The sequence below is a fragment of the Sorex araneus genome, chromosome 1 (assembly GCF_027595985.1).
Source record: "Sorex araneus isolate mSorAra2 chromosome 1, mSorAra2.pri, whole genome shotgun sequence".
NCBI lineage: Eukaryota > Metazoa > Chordata > Mammalia > Eulipotyphla > Soricidae > Sorex > Sorex araneus.
The window spans coordinates 229,800,658-229,828,231 of NC_073302.1; the positions used below are offsets into that span (position 1 = coordinate 229,800,658).

The 27,574-nt window shown below is 46.0% G+C and overlaps 1 protein-coding gene across 1 annotated transcript in view; it reads left to right on the forward strand.

The window, feature by feature from the left end:
* GJA3 (gap junction protein alpha 3) overlaps window positions 1–27,574 on the forward strand; it is a 43,236-nt gene that overhangs the window by 8,237 nt on the left and 7,425 nt on the right. The window contains exons 2-3 of the mRNA XM_055120100.1: window positions 7,229–7,304; window positions 7,894–9,278. Coding sequence (XP_054976075.1) covers window positions 7,901–8,764 — 864 coding nt within the window. The 5' untranslated portion in view covers window positions 7,229–7,304; window positions 7,894–7,900 and the 3' untranslated portion in view covers window positions 8,765–9,278. The remainder of the gene's footprint in view (window positions 1–7,228; window positions 7,305–7,893; window positions 9,279–27,574) is intronic.

The following is a 27,574-nucleotide window of genomic DNA, read 5'->3' on the forward strand; positions in this document are numbered from 1 at the left end:
ATGCAAGTGAAATAGTAGCAGACAGTATGTGAAACATAATAAAAATAAAGTCTGACCAATAAGGTGTGTTACCATTTCAGAGTCACAATAGATGTAGGAAAGTGTATCCACTAAATCCAGTACTCCTTCATGTTTGACTTGCTTGAAATATATTAAAAATAAAATGACTGCTAAGAAGGTGTTTTACCACCTAAAAATCACAACAGATAAAGCATATCCATTAAATCAGTAATGTTTGAGAAAACAAACTCTTGGCAAAGACTGGAAGGAAATTTCTTTATCCTGACAATTCAAAACATCCCATTGGATAATAAATCTGTATTAGAGATAGAAACAAGAAAATGTCACCATATATTCGTTTTTTTTTTGGTTGTTTTGAGCTCCATTCAGCAGTGCTCAGGGCCTACTCCTGGCTCTGCTCTGTGCTCAGGGATCACTCCTGGCGGACTGAGGGGACCATGTGGGATGCTAGGAATCGAACTTGAGTCAGCCACATGCAAGGTAGACATCCTACCCAATATACTATAGCTCTGGTCCCTACCATGTCCTCTTGTTCTGGAAGTCCTAGTTAAGACAAGAAGAAAGCAAATAAGAAGCAACAGAATTTGGGATGGAGAAAGAGTGCAGTGGTTAAGATACTTGCCCTGCACACAGCCGGATAAGAATCCTGGCATTGCGTCTGGACCCCTGATCACCACCAGTAGTGAACCTCAAGCACAGAGCCAGGAGTCAGTCCTGAGCACTGAAGCATGTGGTCCAGACCCCCACTGACCCCCACACAGAGGCAGCAGTAACTAGGATCAGCAAAGAAAGAGGCAGATCTGTCCTGTTGATTTGGGGGCCACACCCCAGTGTTCAGGGCTTCTCCTGCTGGGTACTTAGAACTGTGCAGCCCTGTGGGCCTCCCCGGTGTCCTGCACCACAGCTCACACACTCATCCTTTCAACTAATCTCATGGCTGGACACATATAACTTCGGCAGTGGATGATATGATTGCATGTCACATAGAAAAGCCAAAAGAGTACCCAAGGTTTCTAGCAGGATGCTGAGTTGAAGGTGGATATATAAAAATAATGCTCTAAAGTATTGGTCACATCAAGTATGGAACTATAATGGGGGAAAAGAGCAGTTAATCTACCCAAAGGGATGGCAGGTAGACCAGTCAAGGGTTAGATTGTAAAGGGGCACACTGGATTCATCTGTACATTTAATGCAATTTCAATCCAAATTGTTGGGGCAAGATTGGCAGTGCAGGGTACGGCATTTGCCTTCCACATGCCCAACCTGGGTTCTACCCCCAGCATCCCATATGGTTCCCTGAGCACCACCTCTCTTCTGAGAGCAGAGCCAGAAGAAAACCCTGAGTATTTCCAAGTATTGTCCACAAACAGACAAAATTGTGCCTGATTTTTATGGTACTTGTCAGTTTCCACAATTGGAGGAACTACCTCACCATCTCATGGAAAAAAATATAAGAAAACCATGAGAACCAAAGTTTGGGACTTGTCTCCTGAGGTATTGTTCTCTGGTTGTTCCCTCGCTCACCAGGATTCAGCAGATAGATTCAGAGATGCCCTCTGGGACTGGCAGCAGACATGGTGACATCCAGCAGAGACTCAGCGTTCATTGCTTTTCTCTGTGCTGCTCGTCTCGGTGGCTTAGCGTGTTTCCATTCTGTGCCGTTGCATCGAGTGACCCAGACTAGCTTTTATTTTTCATTTTTCATTTTTTAAGGTACTGTGATTTACAACATGGTTCCTGGTAGTTTCATGCAGACCGTGTTCCACCACCATGCCTGTCACCTGAGTGCCTGCTCCCTCCAGTAAGGCCTCCAGCCCCTCTCATTCAGCACCCCCACTCACCCCAAGAACAGAATTCAGTTCTGTGGCCCAGCTCTCCAGGCCTGTGACCCCCTGCTACCCCTCAATATGTATCTTTAATCCCCAACTATAAGAGTCGATTCCGTGTCCATCCTTCCCCTGACCAATGCCCCCCTCCATGTCTGCAGATTTTATCCCTGTTGTGGCAAATGACAGAGTTTCTCAGGACCAGCTTCTCAGGCTTTGCTTTTGCTTATTCTTCCATGGTTGGTCAGTAGCTCAGAACAAAGCCAAGTGTCAGAAGAGGTGATTCCTGGTGCCCAGCACAGACAGACCCGCCCACCCGCTCTCACTGTGGCTTCTCTGGGGTCTCCTTACTCATCACCAGGTTCTCTCCATGGCAGACACTGTTGAGAGCCTTCCAGTCCAGCAGTCCTTGTTGCTGGGAGTGAAGTGTAAGTTCTCACCCTGGCAGCTGAGGTCTGCCCACCAACCTCTTCTCCCTCTGCCTTCTCCCACCCTCTGTCTCCCACCACCCAGGGCTGCACCCTGACCAGGTGCTAACCCAGGCTGTGTGTACTTCCTTCCCCAGAGAGGTAGGCTGCACAGAGACCCCCTCTCTGCCAGACCCCCCTTCCTTCTCAGGGGCCTCCGGCCCTTGCCTCAGAACATGACCTCCTTTTTGACCTGACTGAAAGCATCTTGTCAGCACTGCAGAGAGCCTTCAGTCACATAGCACCTTCTCATCCCAGTCCTCCCCAACCCCCACTCCCTTTTCTCCATGAAAAACACTCCCAGCCCCCCTCCTTTGCATCTTGCACCTCACTTCTGCCTCACTTGCACCTTCATGTGGCTCCTTCCATTAACCTCCAGAGTTCTTGAGCAAAGAATCCTGTTCTGGGGCCTCCACTTTACCATTGCTAGAACCTCCTTATGCTTTGCCAAGACTTGTCTCCATCCTGCCCTCCCACTAGACTGGCCTCTTGAAGCCTGTCAGGGCCTCCTCCTCCTCATCACCCTGGAAGATCAAAGGGTGCTGCCTGATTCCATCCTTCTTCACTGCTGGGAGGGATGTGGGGCTGGTTCCTTGCCTCCTTCAAAGCCCTCGGCCGTCTTGTCTCTCCAGGAATGTGCCTCTGATAGTGAGTGGGCTTGGGAGGTGAGTCAGACCCTTCGATGCTGGACGGCCTCAGACTCCTGCCCACTTGCCTGGCATCTGCTGGCCCCTCACTGGTCTTTAGAATCATGCAGGAGTGACCTGACAAGGTTTTTTTGGCTAAGGGTAGAATTAAACATACAAGACTTTGCCAGAAGATTAACAATAAAGCAGTGAAATGTTAGGGCCGGGTGACAGCCCAGAGGGCTGGAGCATGTGCTGCCTTCTAAGGTCTGGGGTTCTGTCTCTGGGTCACCACTACCCAGTGCTGCCCCATGGCCCAGCACAGCCATATCCAACATGACACCGTCCACACAAAGTTGCAGGCATCCCCAGGCATCCCAAGCAATAGTTTTAGGAGCCACCTCAAAACAGAGAAAAGGAAAGAAAATGTCAAGGACAAAACAAGTTTTCAGGGCACAAATTCCCGAAGCCTAATACTCCAACATTGTGGATGTGCAGCGTGGGACCCTGCCCTCTGGGGCTGCTCTCGGGCCTGGACAGGTCACAAAGGGCATTTTGTCAGGTCACACAGCTCCTCATGAAGTGTGCACCGAGTAGCTCACCTCTCACAAGCCAAGGGCTCCTCTGCATCATTTGTTTCTCCTTTTTAAATTTTCCTTGTGGGGGAGACACCACACCCAGCAGTGCTCAGAGCTTACTCCTGGCCTCTCAACTCAGAATCACTACTGGCAGGGCTCAGGGAACATCTGAGGTGCTGGGGATTGAACCGGGTCGGTCGCTGCAAGGCAAGTGCCTCCCCACACTGCCTTGCAGGCTCCTGCATCGCTGCTTGCTTCTCACCTCATCCACTGGATCTCCCATGATTTTCAGGCACAGATATTTGCCTCTTTCCATCCAGAGTGTATGTTAGTGTCTACATGTGTGTGGGAGTGTGAGTGTATGTGTGTATGTGAGTGTGTACATGTGTGTGAATGTGAGTGTGTACATGTGTGTATACATATATGTGTGTGTACATATATGTGTGTGCTTGTGTGTGAGTGTATGTGAGTGCGTACATGTATGTGTGAGTCTGTGTTTAAGTGTATGTGAGGGTGTACATGTACATGTGTGAGTGTATGTGAGTGTGTGTGCATGTGAGCATGTGTGTGAAAGTATGAGAGTGTGTGTTGGGGGGTGCTACCCTGCAGATCCTCCCCCAGTGCCCCCTGGCCATTTGCATGGTTCACTCCATAAAACCGGAGCCCACCCACAGCCCCACTCTTCTTCCCAGCTCAGGCTTTTGTCCACCCGAAGCCACCCTCCCAGCCCTGAGGACAGTAGAAGGTGCCTTGTCCCCAACCTCTTGCTTTGCTCTGCACTTGCTCAGACACTGTGCTCTGCTTTACTTTTGTCTTTGGGGAATGTCTACTTTCTGTCTCTCCTTTTTCCACTGGCCTGTCTTGGCACATGGCAAGACCTTCAACACACACTCAACTCCCTGAGCTTGCAAGCGGCCATTCCCCCGCAAACTCTCAGCACCTGCCCCTGCTGCCCACCATCCACACTCCAGCGCTCACTGGGTAGCTGTTGAGTGCAAAGTATGGGCTGAGTCTGGTTCTGCCTTGTGCAAATTATGGGCTCTGGCTGGTTCTGCCAACTGCAAAGTATGGGCTGAGTCTGTCTCTGCCCTTCCAGCCGTGTGATGGAAGGGAGAGACCTCATCTGACAGACACAACCCAGCCATGCAAGGCCTCAGGTATGGGTGCGGGGGCGCAGGAACAGAAGTGACATGCTCTAAACCTGGGGTCTCACACCTGCAAGACACACTCCAGTCCTTGGAGTTTTCCCCTGATACTCCAATATGAGCTGCTTTAAAATTCTTTTAACTAATTTTGCTTTTAGGCCACATCTGGCAGTGCTCAGAGTTTACTCCTGGCTCTGTCTTCAGGGATCATTCCTGGCAGGTTAAGGGGACCATATGTGGAGCTGGGGACTAAACCCAGGTTAGGTGTGTGCATGGCAAAAGCCTTACCCATTGTACTATGGCTCCAGCTCCCAAGTTTGTTTTTTTTTTATTAAGCCACCGTGATTTGCAAAGTTATTCATAGTTGACTTTCAGGCATACAGTGTTCCAGCACCAATCACACCCAATATCAACTTTCCTGTACCATTGTGTCCAGGTTCCCTCCTGCACACCAGCCTGTCACCTTGACAAACAAAAAATTAATTCACCCAATATCAACTTTCCTGTACCATTGTGTCCAGGTTCCCTCCCCCCACCAGCCTGTCACCTTGACAAACAAAAAATTAATTCAAAAAACTGTTGCCCATCATTATTCATTGAAGCACTTAGCACAATAGCCAAGATATGGAATCAATCTGGATATCCAACCACAGATGCGTAGATAGTGTTGTTGTGGTCTATATATGCAATGGAATACTATGCAGCAGCAAGGAAGGATGAAAGCATGCAATTCACTGCAACTTGGATGGAGCTGGGGGATATCATGTTGAGTGAAGTAAGAAGAAGGACAAACACAGGATGAACTCACTTATATGTGGTATATAAAATAAACTGGACAAGGGAATGCCAGGTGTTAAAGAAGGATACCCAAATCATACAAGCAACTTTTAAATTCTCTACTTTCCAACAGAGGCCCTTCACATGGCATACATTCCTATCCCCTTGGGAACTTTACTCTGGTCTTGAAATGCTTTCCTGACTCCCTCTGACCTGTCCAAAATTGGGGTCCATGATCCAGCTCAGGTTCCGCTCTTATTCACTCACCTTCCATGGCTTCACAGTGCAATATTGATATTATTTTTCTATGAAAACCCTCTGCATGTACGTATTTTATAGTTTATATTTTCCTGAGTTTTCTCCTCACCACAAATGGATTTCAAAATATATGCCATGATTTTATTCCTTCTATACCAGCAAAATCTGTAGCTCAGAGTTGATCTCAAGATCAAGTCATCATTGTTAAGTTATATGTAAGTCAATTGGTTTGAAGGAAAAACAACATATCCTGCAAATCCATGGGGAAATGGTACAACTGTCAGGAAACCCTAAAAGCAGCCCCTTAATCTCTGGAACACAAGACCTTGATTGTGGGGCTGGAGTAATAGTACAGCAGATAGCCACATTACAGGTGGCTGACTTGGATTGGATCCCCAACACTACATACAGTTCCCTGAGCTCCACCAGGACTGATCCCTGAGAGCAGACGCAGCAGTAAGTCCTGAGCACCACTGGGTATAGCAAAAAACCAAAAACAACAGCAAAAAGAGCTTGTTTGTTCTGTGATAGTATCAACATTAAGTGTTTGTGGAGCTAGAAACAAAAAGCAACCAAATACCAACTCCTGGAGATAACAAATATCTGTGTCATCTGCTTTCTCATCTCAGTACCATGGGTCTAAGCTTCCATTTTCACACCTTTGTTTCATGCTGTATCACCTGCAAAGTTTCACCTCACTGCATGGGCTCCACATCCATGCTGGTATTTCCATCTCTACTAAGGCTGGCTGCTGAAGACCAAGAGGTGTGACTTGGCTGTGGTCAAGTACAAAGCCAGGAGTTAGCCCTGAGCACAGCTAACTCCTGTTTTTTCTCTGACCTTGACCCAGATGCTAACTTCCTGTCAATATTCTGGCCCGCAACTAATTGTTTTCATTTGTTCATCTCTGCAATTTTTCAAGATAAAGCTATGTTCACACCATGCACTATAGCAGCATGTCAGGCTCAGTGGAGGCAGAATCATATGCAACCCTGCCTGAGGAACTTGGGGGTGGGGTGGGGAGTTGGGAGTGGGTAGAGCCAGGGCAGGAGAAGTTATGAAATTTATTTTGTTTTTGTTAGGTTTGGAGGGTAGGGGAGGAATTTAGGCCACACTAGCTGTGCTCAGGGCTAACTCCTGGCTCTGCACTCAAGAATTATTTCTGGCAGGCTTGGAGGACCATATGGAATGCCAGCGATCAAACCTGGGATAGCCATGTGCAAGGCAAGTGCCCTACTGCTGTACTATCGCTCCATCCCTGAATGTTATGCAATTTAAGTTCTAAATCACTTCTGACAACTGTGGGTAGGACTTCAAAAATAAAAGATGTGGTCACTAGTTTTTCACTGCAGCATGTGAGTTTTTTTCTGGGTAATGCAGGTGAATCTGAAAAGAAGACAAAAATAATCCTTCTCAGAAACACCCCAGTTCATGTTCAGTGATCTTTTTTCCTGTGCACGTGGAAAATGTACAAAGTCACTTCTAATGGATTCCAGCATGGCATTCACCTCCTAAATTCTTTATTTACAGTTTCCTATTTCGGAATGCCCCGTAGGTCTCCGAGCAGCAGAACACCGCCCTTGAACCAGCAGGAGTTTGCTCTCTTGTAAGTATGGAGCTCATGGCTGGGGTGGTTTGGCAGCCCTGGGGTGTCCTGTGGTGCCTTGAAATTTTCCTCACATTCCTTCATGATGTTCAGGGCCACCTGCAGTGATTGTATATTTCTGTCATTTATTCATGTATGTAACATACATATATATGTTTGCTGCTAAATATATTTGTGTAATTACAATATGAAAAAGGATGCAGTGGAGGAGGTGGGTGTTGTGAAGGTGTGGTGGCAGTTATGCACTGATGGCCCAGTAGCAGGCAGCTGGGAACTCGGGGGCTAGGACTGGCCCCAGTTGTCGGCACAGGCCAGCGTCCTCTGGGGACAGTCATCGGGAAAGGGGCAGAACCGGGGAAGGGCACTGGTCTCTCCTCTGGGTGTAAGAATTCAACACCGGTGGTGGGGAGGGCTCCATCGTGCTGGACGTCTCCTGGCTCGGAGTCCCGCGGGAAGGAAGCAGGTGCTGGGCCGTTCCCCTGCTGCCTCCCCCGCCCCACCTCTGGAGAGGGACTGGGTGCCAGTGAGCCCTCGGGTGGGACCCGAGCTCTGTGGCGCCACAGGCTCGACGGCGCCTGTTCCCTTGCAGGTGAGCGATGGGGGACTGGAGCTTGCTGGGCCGGCTGCTGGAGAACGCGCAGGAGCACTCAACGGTGGTGGGCAAGGTGTGGCTGACGGTGCTGTTCGTCTTCCGCATCCTGGTGCTGGGCGCCGCAGTCGAGGCGGTGTGGGGCGATGAGCAGTCGGACTTCACGTGCAACACGCAGCAGCCGGGCTGCGAGAACGTCTGCTACGACCAGGCCTTCCCCATCTCGCACGTGCGCTTCTGGGTGCTGCAGATCATCTTCGTGTCCACGCCCACCCTCGTGTACCTGGGCCACGTGCTGCACCTGGCCCGTGTGGGCGTCAGGCGCGGGCAGCGCGAGGAGGCACCGCCCCAGGCCCGCGGCCCCCCGGGGCGGCGCAGCACAAGCCTGGCGGGCGCCCTGCTGCGCACCTACGTGCTCAACGTCCTCTTCCGGACGCTGCTGGAGGTGGGCTTCATCGCAGGCCAGTACTGCCTCTATGGCTTCCAGCTGCAGCCGCTGTTCCACTGCGACCGTTGGCCCTGCCCCAACACCGTGGACTGCTTCATCTCCCGACCCACCGAGAAGACCATCTTCATCATCTTCATGCTCGCCGTGGCCTGCGTGTCGCTGCTGCTCAACGTGCTGGAGATCTACCACCTGGGCTGGAAGAAGCTCAAGCAGGGCGTGACCAACCAGTACCGGGAGGTGCCCCCCAGGTCCTGGGAGGTGGGGGCTGAAGAGCAGGTCCCCGTGCTGGTGCTGCAGTCGCAGGTCTCAGGGCCGCCGCGGGCTGTGGGCGCGCTGCAGATGCATGGGTCGCCCCTTCCTGACCCGGACAGGGTCAGCAAGGGCAGCAGTGGGCGGGCCAGGAACAGCGACTTGGCCATCTAGAGGCTCTGCCGAGTATTGTAAGAACCTTTTGTGAACACCTCAAACCCAGGGGCACCTCAGATCAGCAGGCAGGGAGAGCCTGGACATGGGGGCAGAGGCGGACAAGGAGCTGTAGAGGTGCCGGAACGGCTGTTAGGCGCCGTCCACGGGGCCTGTCTCTCCTGGAGACCAGGCACAGGGTTCTGAGGCCACCCATCTCTCCGGCTTTGCAAAGAGCTGGGGCACAGCCGACACACTCAGATCTATCTCTGATTGCTTCTTCAACTGCCAGTTGAATTTCATTTGGAATATTTGCCAAACTGCACCAAAAAAAAAAAAAAGATTTTGGGCAGGTCCATACAATGTCATTCGAGTTTCTGTGCCTGTGAAGGCCCAACTGTCAGCAGTGTCACGGCCAGTGACAGCTATCAGCTCTGAGCCTGCAGGAGCCCTCTCTATGCTGGGAAAAGGCAGGTGGGAGACTGTGGCACCAAACGCCTTGTAAAGCTGCAGAATCAAAAGGAAAGTGGAGCAGGTAAAGCCGAGGGTTTTTTTTTAAAAGGTATTTTGTGCTTGATCTGAATGATACACAGATCCCTGTTGCTTTCTTTCAGGGAAAATACAAGAAAAATAGTCTGTGGGAAGGAATATTAACAGAGAGGTTATGCCACAATTACGTGCCAGTAAATATTTGAACTTAAAAGAAATTCTGTGAGTCCATGTGTTAGTGAATCACTACAAGAATGTGCAGCTAAAATTAAAATGGGGAATGTAGGTGCAAAGCAAATGTTTGAAAATGTGTGTGTGTGTGTGTGTGTTTAATGGGAGATTAAATGTGGCTAGGCAAAATGTTCATCCAATGAATCCCTGACCTACAGTTTTTGATAGTTGAAAATAAAGCTTGACACGTTCCCTAACCATTCCTATGGCCCCTTGTTTGCTTTCTGTGGTGTAAATAAGCACCTGAGTTTTGCTCCCTGAGTGCATGTGAGCCCGTGGTCTGTCATGCACACGTCCCTGCCCTGTGGAAGGCTCTTCATGAGCGCAAGTATGGCTGGCATCGGGGACTGTCCTGTGGAGGCCACTGGGTCAGTTTTGGCGCTGCCTTTGGGACTGGCTATGTTTCCCAACTCCCATTGAATGCCTTAGACTACAGAATGCCCTTAGATCTTAGACCTGTCCAGTTTGATTCATTGCTTTGTGTAATAATTGCTCAAAGTTCCTGGTGATTTCAGGGCTGGAGTGATAGCTCAGCAGGTAGGGCGTTTGCCTTGCATGCGGCCGACCCAGGTTTGATTCCCAGCATCCCATATGGTCCCCCGAGCACCGCCAGGAGTAATTCCTGAGCCAGGAGTAACCCCTGTGCAATGCTGGGTGTGACCCCCAAAAAATAAAAATAAAAATAAATTAAAATAAAATGTTCCTGGTGATTTGGACCCACACTCAACATTCTTTGTGTTTATGTGCTAAAGTATGGTGAAAAGACTGGCTGAGTCCTCATTCTCAGACACGCACACGAGAGACAGCTGCCAAGCCGCCCTTGCCCCTACAGCCTTTCTCAGGAACCACAGAGACAGGCAACATATTTTTCCTTTTTTGTTTAATTTTTTAAAATTAAAGAACTGTGATTTACAAACTTATTGATAGTTGCATTTTAGGCATATACTATTTTAATACCAATTCCACTACCAGTGTCAACTTCTCTTCCTACTCTCCCCATATTCCCTTCCTACCCCAACCGCTGCCCCATCCCTACCTGTCAATTTGACAAGTGCATTACAGTGGCTGCAACTTAGATCTCATGTTTCTAGTGTTGTTGAGTCTATGTTTTGGATATAACAGCTCACCCATAACACTAGTATAACTGAAGCCCTGATGTCTGTTCACCCATTACTTCCCATTCTCTTCTTCCCTCCGCCTTGATTTCTTTCCTTCTCTTGACCTTCTTTCTAAACACTGGGATCAAGAGTGGTTGAGGCATAATAGTGCATAATAGTGCATTTCCTCATCCAGTACTCTATGGACCATAGAGAAGGGAGATCACAGAGACAAGAAACTGTCAGAGCGACTGTTTTCTCACTTATCTCCAGGCTGGAATAAGCTGTATCTGTGCCACACCTGGTACATTGGGGAAAATGAAATCACACTTCCTAGAGTGTCTTATTGGCCTTTGGACTGTAGGACTCAGTGCTCAGTTTGAGGAGAAATTTAACTTTGAGAAACTTTGTGTAATCAGAGACCAAAAGCTAGCACAAAGGTTGAGGAGCTTTCCTTGTATCCCACAGACCCCAGTTCAAATCCCCAGGACCACCTACGGTCCCCCAAGTACTTCCAGGGGACACTTCAAACCAGAGTCAGGAATAGACCCTGAGCACCTCCTCACCCACCACTGTACTGAAAGTTACTAGGCAGTAGATATATAAACATAAAATGAGATATGTGGATTCAGTTCCATAATAAAAGTTAACAAACTTTTTTACCCAAAGATGAAAATGAGGACTATATATAGTTTCTAAATCTTAAATTTGAATTTTATTCGCTGTTCCTGAAAATCATAATATCATGGAATTGACCCTCAGCCAGTTGGCCCGTGAGTGCATAGCAGAAGAAACTTCAGTTACTCACTGGCAACGAAACTATGCTGATGTTTTTTTTTTCAGGTTAGTGTCTCTATTTCAGAGTATGTTAGAAATGACAAGACTAGAGGCCAGAACAATAGTTAGCATGGATAGGGCATTTGCCTTGCACTAGGCCAACCCAGGTTCAATCCCTAGCATCCTGTATGCTCCCCCAAGCACCTCCAGGAGTGATTATTGAGTGCAGAGTCAGGAGTGAGCCATGAGCATCACCAGGTTTCCCTACACAGAAAACCAAAAAAGAAATACCATAGCATTAGCAGGTACGGTGCTTTCCTTGCATGTGGCCAACTTGGGTTTGATCCCTAGCACTCTATATGGTCCCCCAAGACCACCAGAAGTGATCCCTGAGTGCAAAGCCAGGTAATAAACCTGAGCACAGCTGGCTGTAACCCAAAACCAAAAGAAAAAGAGAAGAAAAAGAAATAAATAAAATAAAATTGGATGGACATTAGAGATAGTACAGTAGATAAGCACCTGCCTTGCACGTGTTTGACCTGAGGTCAATCCTGAGCATCATCAGGAGTGATTCCTGAGTGAAGAGCTGGAGTATGCTCTGAGTATCACCAGGTGTAGCCACAAAACAAACACAAAAAATTAACAAAAGAATCGCATGTCTTCTGTATGCTGCTGTCTAGAAGCTGGAGACCTGAGGACTAGCCTCTTCTCCAGCACACGGCTGTATGAAAGCCTCCATCGCAGAGGGCGCCACACAAGTTCCTGCTAGTGCCTCCATGATTTGAAATCTCCCTGAACCATTTTTCTCTTGATATAACAAATTCCTCTAAACCACCCAAATTACTTTACAGCACAAATGCTGTCCCTACTACATTGGCATGCACTGTTCTGTAATATCTGCCTTAAGCAAAATGATTCCTCCCTCTCATTCCTGTTTTTAGATGCCCAGCAAATTTATATACCCAGCACATATATTTTAGATGTACAGCACAACCTGTGTCAGTCATTCATCAAAATCAAGCTCACTACATCCCCTCCACCCCACCCTTAAATTATAAAACATGTGCATTAGAATCAGACTTCTCCCTTTTAAAACAATGTTTTGTTGTCATTGTTGTGTTGTTTTAGGTTATTGGAAGCCCACCCATCAGTGCTCAGGTATCAGGGCTTGGGGAATCCTATGGGGTGCCCATCAAACAAGCTATGCAAGGCAAGTTTGCTCCACCCTCTCCACTGTCTTTTCAGCCTCTCTGGATCATGTATGCAAGAGCTCACAGAGTAAGATAGATGAGATCAAATGTCCTTGAAACAACCTGGTGAAGTTTTGCTTCTCTCTTCAGTTTGGACTCTATTTTTTTTTCATTAATTAACACTTTTTTAAAAAAATTTATTTTTATAAAGTTGTTCACAGTAATTTAATACATTCAATATTCAAACACCAATCCCACCACCATTACACCTTCCCCATCATATTTCAAATTTTTCCACCCCAACACCCAAAGTCTGCCCCCAAAGTGGACCTAAATAATTTATTTTGTATTACTTATTATGAATAATCTCCAAAAAATTATCCAAAAAAGTTTCCTTCGAGGAAAGTGTGTGAAAACTGTTGTATCTTACCCTGGAGATTAAGTCCTTATATATGAGATTACTAACAAGTTGTTAAAGGTTGAGTCTTGTATATATGTATGTATATGTATATATGTAATATATATGTATACACATATAATGTATATACATATATATGTATATATGTAATATATGTATACATATGTAATGTATACATATATATGTATATATGTTAATATATGTTCATATATATAGTTAATATATATGCACATATATAACTAATATATATATGAACATCATTGTATCACTGCTATCACTGCCATCCCATTGCTCATCGATTTGCTCCAGCAGGAACCAGTAACGTCTCCATTGTGAGACTTGTTGTGACTGTTTTTGGCATATAGAATACGCCACAGGTAGCTTGCCAGGCTCTGCCATGGAGGCGACATACTCTCAGTAGCTTGCTGGGATCTCTGAGAGGGACGGAGAAATGAACCCAGGTCAGCTGCATGCAAGGCGAATGCCCTACCTGATGCACCATCACTCTCTCTCTCTACATATATATATATATATATATATATATATATATATATATAATTGAATAGAGATTGGTTGACTTCTACTTTACACCCCATCAAATGTGGCGTACTACTCTGGGTATATCAGTAGTGTAAAGTATGAGATGTTGCACAACCACAAATGCAGCTGTGTGCTCCAGGAATTCTAAAATTTTAAATAGGGTGATGCAGCTATAATTACATTTTTTTGTTCTGTTTTTTTGCTTTTTGGGTCATACCCAGTGATGCACAGGGGTTACTCCTGGCTCTGCACTCAGGAACCACTCCTGGAGGTTCTCAGGGAACCATATGGGATGCTGGGAATCAAACCCAGGTTGACCGCATGCAAGGCAAATGTCCTACCCACTGTGTTATCACTCCAGCCCCTAGAATTACATTTTTGACTGGATGGTGACTTTGGGGTCTGGAGGTATCTCTGTGGCATGTTGCTCTCTCCCTCTTCCAAGGTTTATTTGTGAGTCTCTGGATCTTGGCCATTAATGAGCTATTATGGCGCAGAGGCAGTTCCTGGGCATGACGGCCAGGCCCCGGGAAGCACAAGCACGGGGAAATGAGGGGAGGTCGCCCATTCCCTCTTGCAAGCCTGGAGATATCCATCACAAAACCCACATACCTGAGTTTTCCAGCAGCTTCACTCATGGATAAGGCTTATCCGAACCTGTGGAGATTGGCTGTGAGCAAGGCAGTGATTGAGTTCTGGAGGTTTTCAGCTGCCAGGCCTCTATTGAAGTAGGTGCGAGGACTCACCTGCCCACGTCTGGGTTGCTCCCAATGAGACAGACTGGCCCAGGGTCTGGAGGCATTTCTGTGGTGTAACACATTTTTTTTTAAGTCTTAGTAAAGTTCTTTTCCAGTGATTCCTTTCTTCTGAAAATTTTCTTTTGTTGTTTGTGACTGTATCACTGTATCACTGTCATCCTGTTGTTCATCGATTTACTCGAGGGGGCACCAGTAATGTCACTATTATACTCAGCCCTGAGATTTTTGCAGCCTCTCCTTAATCGTCTTTCCCAATGATTAGAGACTTTTACAGGGTCAGGGGAATGAGACCTATTGTTACTGTTTTTGGCATGTTGAATACTCCCACAGGTAGCTTGCCAGGCTCTGCCGTGTGAGCAGGATACTTTTGGTAGCTTGCTGGGCTCTCTGAGAGGTATGTATATATCTGTTACTGTATTTTGGATGTGAATATGCCACAGGGATCTTGCCAGGCTCTTGAAGTGGGCAATAGACTCTCGGTAGCTTGTCCGGTTCTCTAAAAAGGAGAACTAGGCTATTAGATGTCAAGGGCAAGAAACTGCATCACTCTTCGGGGAGCTTGGTTTTATAGTCTCTGGATGTTGGCCGTTGATGGGATTACATGGCGCCGGGGGCAGTCTCTGGTTATAGCAGCCTAGCTACTGGAAAATGGGGGATCTGGGTGGAAGAGGCCCAGTCCCAATCCGAGTCTTGGAGATCTTGGCTGTTTGTGACATTTTAAGTTATTGATTGCCACCAAACTAACTTGTCAGAGAATGATTCTACCAGGTGACAAAAGGTGTTTTTTATTCATATCTTTCATTTCCTGCCAAAATGGGAGGTCCCATCAGCCAACAGACATGAAAGAGGAATTGTGTCTCTCCTCCTAATCTTATCTTGCACTGTGAAAGGTAGACTTACTCCTCATAAAAAGTTTTCTAGATAACCAAAAGGTTTCCTGCTTCTTTGCACCATGGAATGCCATAATAAGATTTTTCATAGTCAGAATTTTTTTGTTTTGTTTTTTGGGTCACACCTGGCAATGCACAGTGGTTACTTCTGGCTCATGCACTCAATAAAAACTCCTGGTGGTGCTTGGGGGACCATATGGGATGCTGGGAATCAAACCCGGGTCAGCCGCGTGCAAGGCAAACGCCCTACCCGCTGTGCTATTGCTCCAGCCCCCATAGTCAGAATTTAAATAATTCTAAAAGTAAACTTTAAGTACAATATTTGAAGATATTTAGCAATGTGTAAATGATAACTTGGGGTGTAATATTTACATAATTCCTACTAAAATTGTATTTTTGTGTTATAACAAAAATGTAACACAAGATAATGTAGTATCTTACCTAGACTACAATGTCATCGAAAATCTGCATTTTGTCAGTGGCAAATGGGGCCATACATTTAAATCATTTATCCCCTAGTTGGTTATTTGTCTTTCCTTGATGGGACCCTCCCAGAGGTTCCTTAGGGTTTCCAGTCACTTTAGATTCAAGAAGGAGAAACTCCTGCGCAGCCTGAAGCAAGTGCTGCCCTCGCAGTGCTGTCCCCTCCGGCAGGAAGGGGCACCCCGCGAGCTGTGGCCTCTCCTGGCGAAGTGCTCATGGCAGCGGCCCGCTGCCTGTCCCGCGTGTCCCTTGAGTCTTCGGGAACAAGCCGCCACTGCTAGAGGGGAGAGGGAGGGGGGAGGGGAGGAGCTCTGTGTCTTCGACTCTTGGCTGTTAGCTGTGCTCCCCGCGGACCCCTGCTTTGTCCCTCAATGAAGGTGCGAAGCTCTTGCCTCCTCTCCCACTTGTCAGCGTGCTTCCCAGGCCGCAGAACGGCCAGCGGTGGAGACTGGTCTGCTCAAAGGCCACTGCGAAGTCCGTCCCAGCCTCTCACACACGGGCTTGTCCGGAGCGAGGCCCGTGGATGGTCTCGGCTGGCGTTGGCGCGGGGGGAGGGCACCGCCGGGCGCGCTGTGGGTGTCTGCGGGGCCTGCGGGGCCTGAGCGGCACGCGCGCTCTACTGCTGCAGGCGCGGACCCCGGACCAGCCAGGGAGAGCCGGGCCTTGCAGCCCGGAAGCCACAGCCCCGTGCAGTGCACGGGACCCAGAGTGCTAGCGGGTGTGACAATCCTGTAGGGGGGACTGTAAACCCTGCTTGCACGAGCGTGTGTGCTGTACAGGTGTGTGTGCACTGTGTGCGAGAATGTGTGTTCTCGCATGTGTATGTGCTTGCATGTGTATGTGCTGCACAAGTGTGCACGTGTGTGGTGTATGTGTGCGTATGAGTGTGTGTGTATGAGTGCGGACTGTATGCATGTAGCCGGGGGTTCTTCTGTGTTGTGGGGGGTTGTGTCTCCTGGTCACAGAGAGGTTCTCCTTTCCAGCCATGTGACTTCAAGAAAGATGTTTAACCTTTTTTTTTACTTTATAACTGAGTGTTCTCATCTGAAAAATGAAAAAGAAAAGGAAAACAAGAATAAATGAAAATCTACACGATTCCATCAGAAGTCTCATCCCCAGAGGAAGTGAAATGTTGGTTGCAGGGACCTGGAGAGGGGACTGGGGTCACCTCAGGACAAAAGTTTCCAGTTTGCATGATGAAAATGTTCAGGTGCAAGGTGTGGTGCTAGTTGAACATACTTATTGTCACTGACTGCACACATAAAATGGTTCCAATGATGAAGTGTGTGATGGGTGTCTTATAAATTAGAATCGAATGTGCATGCTTTCAGGGTTGGAGTGATAGCACAGTGGGTATGGCCTTTACCTTGCAAATAGTCAGCCAGCATCCCATATTCCTGAGCACCGCCAAGAGTAATTCCTGAGTGCAGTGCCAGGAGTAACCCCTGTCCATCGCCAGGTGTGACACAAAAAGCCAAAAAAGAGGCACCGCCTCAGACCTGAGCGCTGTCCCATCCACCCCCGTGCCAACCTCCATCACTACTCCCGGTTTTCTCCCTTTCCCAGGCTTGTGCCCCCCACACACCTAGCACCCTAACCACATTGCAGTAGGGGGCGTGGCCTCCACATGAGGGGGCGTGGCCTCTTTGTGGGCGGGAGCCGTTATTTTCCCCTTTCCTGACACTCTGGAACCACATCTTCATTTCCATCACCTAATTCTATGGAGAATATCCTGGCCATCTCAAACACGCTAGGCCAATAGTCCAGTAGCGTACTCCAATTGCATCATAATACTGATGTCACAAGAATCTCTACAAATCCAATATAAAAGAACACATCCTCCAAAGCTTCACTAGAGACCTCACCTAAGCTGCTGAGGAGCACCTGAAAGGAAGGTGAAACTCTGTAAGGGGAAAAGGTGACCACCATTGACTGAGCTCATCCAGAATCCTTTCTTGCAACAAGAGGGAAATACTGATACTGAACTGAAAGGTTCCACCACCATACTACTACAAAAACATGAAGAAACAGGGAAATCCCCACCACGAGGAGATGATGAAAAGGGTCCAGACGCCTCAACAAGCATTACTCACAAATATGATCTCTCCGATAAAGAATTCAGAGATGAAATGTTAAAGATGCTCAATAAACTCAAAGAAACTTTTCAACAGACATCCAGTAAATTCAAGGAAGATAAGAAAGAAACAATGGCATGGACAGCAAAGAAAATATAGGAAGAATTGAGAGCTGAAATTAAAAAGCTACAAAAAGAAGTGTCATGAATAAAGGATTCTGTAGATGAAATTAAAAACTCAGTGGGTGCCCTCAATAGTAGAATGGCTATAGCAGAAGACCGAATCAGCAAGCTTGGAGATGAGCTGCAGGAAGCTTACAGGCAACAACAAACACATTAGAATCATTGGAGTACCAGAAGGACAGGGAAGCAATGAAAAAGCCACAGTTACAAATATCATTGCTGAAAAGTTCCCAGAGCTGGAGAATGCAGGCATTCAGATCCAAGAAGCCTGAAGAGTGCCAGCTAAAAGAGACCCTAGCAAAAAGACTCCAAGACTTGTCATAGTCAGAATGATGGATGCCATGCATAGAGACACAATACTGCAAGCAGCAAGGTCAAAGAAGGGAATCACATACAAAGGAGTAACCCTTAGATTCACAGTAGACCTATCAGAGGAAACCCTCCAAGCCCGAAGACAATGGTGGAATATAGTGAAAAAACTCAATGAAATGAAGGTACCACCAAGAATATTTTACCCGGCTAAACTCTCACTCTAACTCAAAGGAACGATACATTATTTCTTGGATAAACAACAACTCAGGAACTTCATAGACTCAAAAGCAAACTTAAAAGAAGGACAAAAGAGGCTACTGTAAGACAAGGAAAAACCCTACAAGCACAACAAACCCCTACAGAAAGATGGTACAAAACCCCATAACAATAATACGTTTCAATATCAGTGGTCTAAATGCACCAATTAAGAGACACAGAGTGGCAAAATGGATTCAGAAACTAAACCCAATATTTTGCTGCCTACAAGAAACACATCTGAGCAGACAGAGCAAACACAGACTCAAAGTCAAAGGATGGAAAACAATCATGCAAGCAAACAGCTCCCTCAAAAAAGCTGGGGTGGCCATACTAGTATCTGACAACATAGATTTCAGGTTGAAAAAAGATTAGAAGGGAGAGCTAAGGCCATTTTTCACTAATCAAGGAATATGTACAGCAGGAAGAAATCACACTCCTAAACGTGTACGCACTAGTGAGGGACCAGATAAATACTTAAAACAACTGCTAACAGATTTTAACAAGGACATTTCTACCAACACAATAGTAGTTGGATACTTCAACACTGCCCTATCACCTCTAGGTAGATCAACAAGATTAAAACTCAGCAAGGAAATATTGGCTTTGAAGGAAGAGATAGAAGAGAGAGGGCTAATAGATCTATACAAGGCTCTGAATCCCAAAAAGGAAGAATACACATTTTTTTCCAGTGCACACGGAGCAGTTTCCAAAATAGACCACATGCTGGGTCACAAAACATACCTCAATAGAATCAGGAAGATAGAAATTGTATCAACTATTTTTTCAGACCACGATGCACTGAAGATAGAAGTTAATCACGCTCAGATATAGAGAACCAAATCAAACACCTGGAAATTAAACAAGTCCATGTTGAACAACGAATGGGTCAGGAAGGAAATTAAGGAAGAAATCTAAAGATACCTGGAAACAAATGAGAATAAAGGCGCGAGTTATCAGAACCTATGGGATGCAGCGAAAGCCGTATGAAGGGGAAAATTTATAGCTCTGCAACATTCCTCAGGAAGGAAGAAAGGGACTACATAGATAAGTTGACTTCATAGCTCAAGATATTAGAAAAAGAACAACAAAAGGAGCCAAAGCCAAAGAGAAGGAAAGAAATAACAGAACTTAGAGCAGAAATTAACGACATGTGTAAAGAATCTTGGCCGGCAAGCACCCCAATGCTGGAGAATGCTTTGGACCCCAGACTGAGCCAATAACATCGGGGTGCACCAGATGGAGCACCCAGATGGTGCAGTCTCCTCACCTTTTCCACATGGAATCCCAGCGACCATGAGCTTCTACAAACATGGCTCCAGTATGTGGGGACCAGGACTATTTCTCCAAACCGCACAGCCACATATTAAAAAAATGCTCAGGAACAGCTCCTCCATCCCTGAACAGTCAAGATCCCAGAGGCACACAAAACAATCTCTGAAAGAAGTGGCTGCTGGCAGAAATGTTCCTGGACTGTGAACTAAGCTATGGCCCTGTGCCACCCCAGGAAGGGAAGGGTTTTTGTACCTTGGCCTTTTCCCCTTTGCGGCAGCATGGCGACCTCCACCTTTCAGAGCCAATTGGACAGAGAGGTAGGAGCTTGCAGTGATGGGGCACATGGGAAATCTCGCCATGGGGGGCAGCAGAACCGGCCCTGATCCCCGCCCAAATGAGACCCCAAGTGGCCGCCCATGAATGGCTCCTCTGCTCCTGAATGGCCATGATCCCAGAGGCACACAAACCAATCTCAGACTGCAGCGGCTGCTGGCAGAAATAGCTCTGGACTTAATTACTAAAATACCAGAATTCCAAAACCACGTGGCTGCTGTCGCAGCCATGCAACATCATATGCTCTTCATTATCAGCAATAGAAAACAAATGACCTAATGATGCCTTTTCGGCAGGTCTGATTGTTGGGAGGAAGCTCCAAAGAATAATAGTGGGTTTTCTGTAAAAAATTGATTGTAATCAAAGTAAAGAGAGAGTAAAGTGAAAATCACTGCCACACAGGCAGGATCGGGGATGTGAGGAGGGGTATACTGGGGTTCTTGTTGTGGAACATGTGCACTGGTGAAGGGATGGGTGTTTGATTATTATATGACTGAGACCTAAACCTGAAAGCTTTGTAATGGTTCTCACAGTGATTCAATAAAAAATAAATAAATAAATAAAAAAGAAAAAAAAAGAAATTAACAACATGGCAACCCAAAAAACAATCTGAAAAATCAATGAAACAAAGAGCTGTTTCTTTGACACAATAAACAGGATTGATAAACCACTAGCAAGGCTCACAAAGAGAGAGAGAACCCTAATAAAACGAATCAGAAATAAAAAGGAGGGCATCACAACAGAAACCAAAAATATTCAAAAGATCATCAGATACTACTTTGAAAGTCTGTATGCCACGAAACAAGAGAACCTAAAAGAAATGGATAAATTCCTGAATTCCTATAATCTCCCAAAGATGAACCAAGAAGATCTGGAATACCTAATAGACCTATTAATATCAAAGAAACTGAAACTGTAATCAAAAGCCTTCTGAAAAACAAAAGCCCAGGTCCAGATAGATTCACTAGTGAATTCTTCCAAATATTTAAAGAGGACCTATTGCCAGTTCTTCTCAAGCTTCTCCAGAAAATTGCAAAAACTCTCCCAAACAATTTATGAGGCACATATCTCCCTAATACCAAAAGCAAACAAAGACACAACCAAAAAAGAAAAATACAAGCCAATATCCCTGATGAACACGGATGCAAAGATCCTCAACAAAACATTAGCAAATAGAATCCAACAACTCATCAAAAAGATCGTACACCACAACCAAGTGGGATTCATCTTGCGGATGCAAGGATGGTTTAATATTCGGAAATCAATCAACATAATCCATCATATCAACTAAAGAAAAGGTTAAAATCATATAATCATATCAATACATGTAGAGAAAGCATTTGACAAGATCCAGCACCTGTTTATGATGAAAATTCTTGCCAAAATGGGTATAGAAGGGACTTTCACAATATAGTCAAAGCCATTTACCACAAGCCTATGGCAAGTATCATCCTCATTGGGGAAAAACAAAGAGCCTTCCCTCTAAGATCAGGGACGAGACAAGGATGCCCACTCTCACCATTTCTGTTCAATATAGTACTGGAAGTAACTGCAATAGCAATTAGGCAAGAAAACGATATTAAGGATATTAAGGTAGGAAAGGAAGAAATCAAGCTCTCACTATTTGCAGATGATATTATACAATATTTAGAGAACCCTAAAACCTCTAGCAAGAAACTCCTAGAAACAATAGACTTGTACAGTAAAGTTTCAGGCTATAAAATCAATACCCAAAAGTCCATGGCTTTCCTATACGCAAATAATCAGAGAGAAGAAAGTGAAATGAAAAAAGCAATCCCCTTCACAATTATGCCTCAGAAAATCAAGTACCTCGGAATCAGCCTAACTAAGGAGGTTAAGGACCTGTACAAAGAAAACTACAAAATGCTACTTCAAGAAATAAAAGAAGGGGCTGGAGTGATAGCACAGCGGGTAGGGCGGTTGCCTTGCACGTGGCCGACCCAGGTTCGAATCCCAGCATCCCGTATGATCCCCTGAGCAGCGCCAGGGGTAATTCCTGAGTGCATTAGCCAAGAGTGACCCCTGTGCATCGCCAGGTGTGACCCAAAAGAAAAAAAAAGAAATAAAAGAAGACACAAGGAAATGGAGATATATCCCCTGCTCATGGATTGGGAGAATTAACATCATCAAATTGGCAATACTCCTCAAAGAATTGTACAAATTCAATGTGGTCCCTACAAGGATACCCATGACATTCTTCAAATAAATGGAGCAAACACTCCTGAAATTCACATGGAACTATAAGTCCCCAAAAATAGCTAAAGCAATTCTTGGGAAAAAGAAGATGGAAGGCATCACCTTCCCCATCCTCAAACTCTACTACAAAGTGGTCATAATTAAAACAGCATTGTACTGGAACAAAGGCAGAGCCGCAGACCAATAGAACAGGGTAGAATATCCTGACACACACCCTCAAATATATGATCATATAATCTTTGATAAGGGAGCAAGAAATATGAAGTGGAGCAAGAAAAGACTCTTCAACAAATGGTGCTGGCAAAAACTGGACAGCTACATGAAAAAAAATGGGCTCAAGCCTCTACCTAAAACCATGCACAAAAGTCAGATGAAAATGGATTAAAGACCTCAACATCAGACCAGAATTCATCAGGTATATTGAAGACAAGGTTAGCAAAATGCTCCCCAACATTGAAGCTAAAAGTATCTTTAAAGGTGATACACCATTGGCAAGGCAAGTGGAAACAGATATAAACAAATGAGATTACCTTAAACTGAGAATCTTCTGCACCTCAAAAGATACAATGACCAGAATACAAAGACAATCTACAGAATGGGAAAGGATATTCACCCAATACCCATCGGATAATGGGTTGACATCAAGGATCTACAAGGCACTGGTTGAACTCTACAAAAAGAAAACTTCCAACCCCATCAGAAAATGGGGTGATGAAATGAACAGAAACTTTCTCAAAGAAGAGATCCGAATGGCCAAAAGACACATGAAAAAATGCTCCTCATCACTACTCATCAGGGAGATGCAAATCAAAACAACAATGAGATACCATCTCACACCACAGAGACTGGCCCACATCCGAAAGAACAAAAGCAACTGGTGTTGGTGTGGATGTGGGGAGAAAGGAACACTCCTTCACTGCTGGTGGGAATGCCCACTGGTTCAGCCCTTTTGGAAAACAGTATGAACGTTTCTCAAAAAATTAGAAATTGAGCTCCTATTTGACCCAGCCATACCACTTCTGGGAATATATCCCAGAGATGCAAAAAAGTATAGTATAAATGACATCTGCACTTATATGTTCATTGCAGCACTGTTTACAATAGCCAGAATCTGGAAAAAACCCAAGTGCCCGAGAACAGATGACTGGTTAAAAAAACTTTGGTACATCTACACAATGGAATACTACGCAGGCTGTTAGAAAAGATGAAGTCATAAAATTTGCATATAGGTGGATCAACATGTAAAGTATATGATAAGTGAAATGAGTCAGAAAGAGAGGGATAGACATAGAAAGATTGCACTCATTTGTGGAATATAAAGTAACAGTATGGGAGACGAACAACCCAGAACAGTAGAGATAAGTACCAGGAGGATTACTCCACAGCTTAGAAGCCAGCCTTGCATGTTGGGGGAAAAGTCAGCTCAGATAGAGAAGGGACCACCAAGTAAAGGGTGCTAGGAGGGCCCTTCAGGATGGGAGATGCGGGCTGAAAGTAGACTATAGACCGAACATGATGGCCACTTAATACTTCTACTGCAAACCACAATACCCAAAAGGAGAGAGAGAGCAAAAGGGAACGCCCTGCCACAGAGGCAGGGTGGAGTGGGGGAGGTCAGGGCGGAGGTGGGGGAGAGCTGCTGGGACCATTGGTGGTGGAAAATAGGCACTGGTGGAGGGATGGGCACTTGAACACTGTATGACTGAAATGCAGAGAGTCTCTTGCCCGTGCGCCTGGCTGTCTTCCCTGGGGCCCCTCGGAGGGGATGGGCTCCAGCTTCCCTCCTCACCCTGAGCAGAGCTCCCGCGGAGACCTCCGGCCTAGCCACAACCATGCTCAAGGCCCCTCTCCACATGTTCGGGCGAGCCTTACGCATGAAGGCACCGGCAGAGGAACCCAGGTGTGTGGGACCTGGGGCTGAGACCTCCAAGCCTGCTCGGATCAGGACTGGGCCTCTTCTGCCCAGATTCCCATTTTCCAGTAGCTAGGCGGTCACACTTAGGGACTGCACCTGGCGACATGTAATCCCACCAAGGGCCAATATCTAGAGACTTAGGCCTCAAGACATCTTATAGCCTACTTCTCCCTCTGAAAGAACCTAACAAGCTATCAAGAGTTTCCTGCCCACATGGGAGAGCCTCGAAAATTCCCCATGGTGTATTCTTATGCCAAAACCAGTAACAATGCTGGGTCTCATTCCCCTGATCCTGAAAGAGTCTCCAATGCGGCATCATTGGGAAGGACAAGTAAAGAGAGGCTTCTAAAATCAAAGGGCTAGGACGAATGGAGACGTTACTTAGACCGCTCGAGAAATTCGACGATCAACGAAATGATGATGATGATGATGATGATGATATGATGATATGATGATGATGATGATATGATGATGATGACTGAAATGCAAGCATGAAAGTTTGTAAGTCTGTAACTGTACCTCACGGTGATTCACCAAAAAAAAAAAAATAGCAAAAAACTAGAAAAAGAAAAAGAAAGTGCATGCATTCAAAGGCAAAATAAATGTTTTAAACTGAACTAACAGATGCACACAGAGGATGTAGCATCTAAGCATAAAGCTCAATGAATCTGTAAATGCCACGAGTAAGCAACACCCAGAGTGGAAAGCAGATTGCGCTTGCATTCCTCCTTTGTCCTTTTAGATCTCCTGACTGCCTACTCTTCTCCATATCACTGTTCCCTCTAAAATTATTTCTCATGAAAATGAAGCAGAAGTTAGGAGGAAGAAGAAAGGAAGATGCTGAAGGGAACTGGTTACTGACTTGCCACAGGCAGCTGAGTTCATCTCTGGCCGCTGGTCCAAAGCTGTCAAAGGATCGGAGGGAGCATCACTCCAAGACTGAGAGAATGTGCTCTGCATACAGGCGGCCCAGGCTCAGTCCTCTTCACTGCACAGTCCCCTAAGCAACACCAGTGGGATTCCCAAAACTGAGAGCTACTTCCTTTTTTAAAAAATCAGTTTACCCAAGTTCTGATACACCCAAGGCAATTGCTGTATCCTAATTTGGAATCCTCCCAGAGTCCTGTTAGGACTTTTTTTTGCTTTTGTAAAGCAAAAAGGGAAAAAAAGTAACTTACAGTTCTAATTGAAGGTTTTCAATAAGTATATGCTGAGGGCCAGATAGTATAGTGGGGGAAAGAGAAAGAAAGAGAAAGAGAAAGAGAGGGAGTATCACCTTGCACTCAGACAACCTGGGTTCAATTCTGACATCCATCAGGAGTGACCTGTTAACACAGAACACGGAATAAGCCCTGAGCACCACTAGGTATACCACTCTCCCCAAAATAAGTATGTGCTGAATGTTATGTGAACGGGTGTGATGTCTGCATTGCTAATTCTCAGAGTTGAACACTTTCACACCAGGGTACCAGCCTCCACCAAAACCTCTAACAATTCGTTTTAGGTGTTCAAACTCCTTAGTAAATGGACTGTGGGTGCCTGCAGGCTTTATCTCTCCGAGCTCTGATGCTTGTTTAGGTATAGCAGTAGATCTGTGTGTGACAAACAAACCAACAAAAGGTTTCTCCCCTCTTAGGTGTGACTGTGCATAGTACAGTGGGGAGGGAACTTAAACTTGCACACGGCCAACCTGGGTTCCATCTCTAACATCCTGTATGCTCCCTTGTGCACTGCCAGGAGTGAGCCCTGAGTGCAGAGTCAAGAGGAAGTCCTGAGCATTGCTGGGGTGGTCCCAAAACCAAACCCACAAAACTGTGTTGCTTAGTTTGCCCTGCCATGCAGACACTGTGCTTCCCGTCTCCCTGCTGACAGCCTCAAATATTCATTTTGTAGTTCCAAACACAGGACGAGAGACTTTGTTATGGGATAGAGCCGATGCTTCTCCTAATTGCTCCTAAGTGTGGTAAAATTCAATAACCATAAAGTCAAAAGGTCTTTAAGGCATCCCTAAGCTAAGAGCATTCATTGCCCTACAAATTCAGCATGTGCATCCCACCTACGTTTTGGCTTTTGTCTTATTACACCTATCTGTGTGCCCTCAATGCCTCTCTGGAGCTCAGGCTTGTTCTTAAGACAGAGAGACAGATGTGAAGCCCAAATATGGCACAGCAAATATCATTCACAGGCTCTCTGTGGCCTGAGTTCCCGTTTCTTTTGCTCAATGGTGTTCTGAAGTCACCATTTCTCCTGGGTTATTGGCCAGACAGTGGCCTAGGGCATTAAGAATGGGATATTTAAAGAAAAGTCACTGTGATGTGGGAAGGAAGATATTTTTTCCTTTTAAGTCTAGCTCTTCTACATGTTGGAAGGTGGGAGCAAAACCAGTGGTGCTCACTGGGCTTCCATACAATGCTTCTGCTCTGACCCTCCCAACCACCTCTCTGGTTCCAAGATTTTCACTTTTATTCTGAGTTCCCCTTTGTTAGGACATATGCACTTACACATTTGCTTGTGGTGCTCAGCAGGGATCACACATCTGGTTGCAATGCTCATATGTGAATTTTATTTTTTACTTAAGAGAATCAACACTGGAGCTGGAGATAGGGTAGGAATTAAGTCGCCTCTAGCCATTTCTGCTGCATGTCTGGTTCTATTTCCAGCCCCTGACATAAGGAGTCCCCCAAATTCCTTCCAGGATCATTCTTGAGCACAGAGCCAGGGATAGCTCCTGAGCACCACTAGGTTGGCCCAAGCTTCCCCCCACCCCTCAATACCACCCCCCACAAAAGAAAAAGCACGACGGAGAGAAAGAAATCTATGTACACACGGGACACTCAGAAGTGATGGACTCGTGCAGCTTGCTGCCAGGTGGGTGGATGTGGAAAGTATAGTGCTGGATGAAGAGAGGAAGGGAGGGACAGGCATAGGTGGGGTATGAGGATATGCACTAAGGAAAGGACAAATGGCCAAAGGCTACAGAGCCTGGAGGTCAGCTTAGAGAACGGAGTGCATAAGGAGACTGGAGGGTGCCCGACACTCTGAGGATGTGGAGATGAGACGGTGTATGATCCTTAACAGTACCGTCAGTCATGGTGCTGCAGTCAAAATTGGAAGAGTCAGAGACATAGTGTAGGAGTTAAGGTACTTGCCTTGCACATGTAGACTCTGGGTCAATTCCTGGCACTGCAAGTTTGCCTGAGCGCTGTCAGGTGCAGCCCCCAAACCCAAAATTAATTATTTTAAAAATCAGAAGGAAAAAGGTTTTAAATTTAATTTTAATGAGCACGAATGTCAGAGTCAAGCACAGTCGCAGGTTTCTGTGAGAATGGGCCCTCAGTGTTGACCTTCAGTGCCACCTGACCCTGACACACACAAGTAGACGTGTGCCCACCAC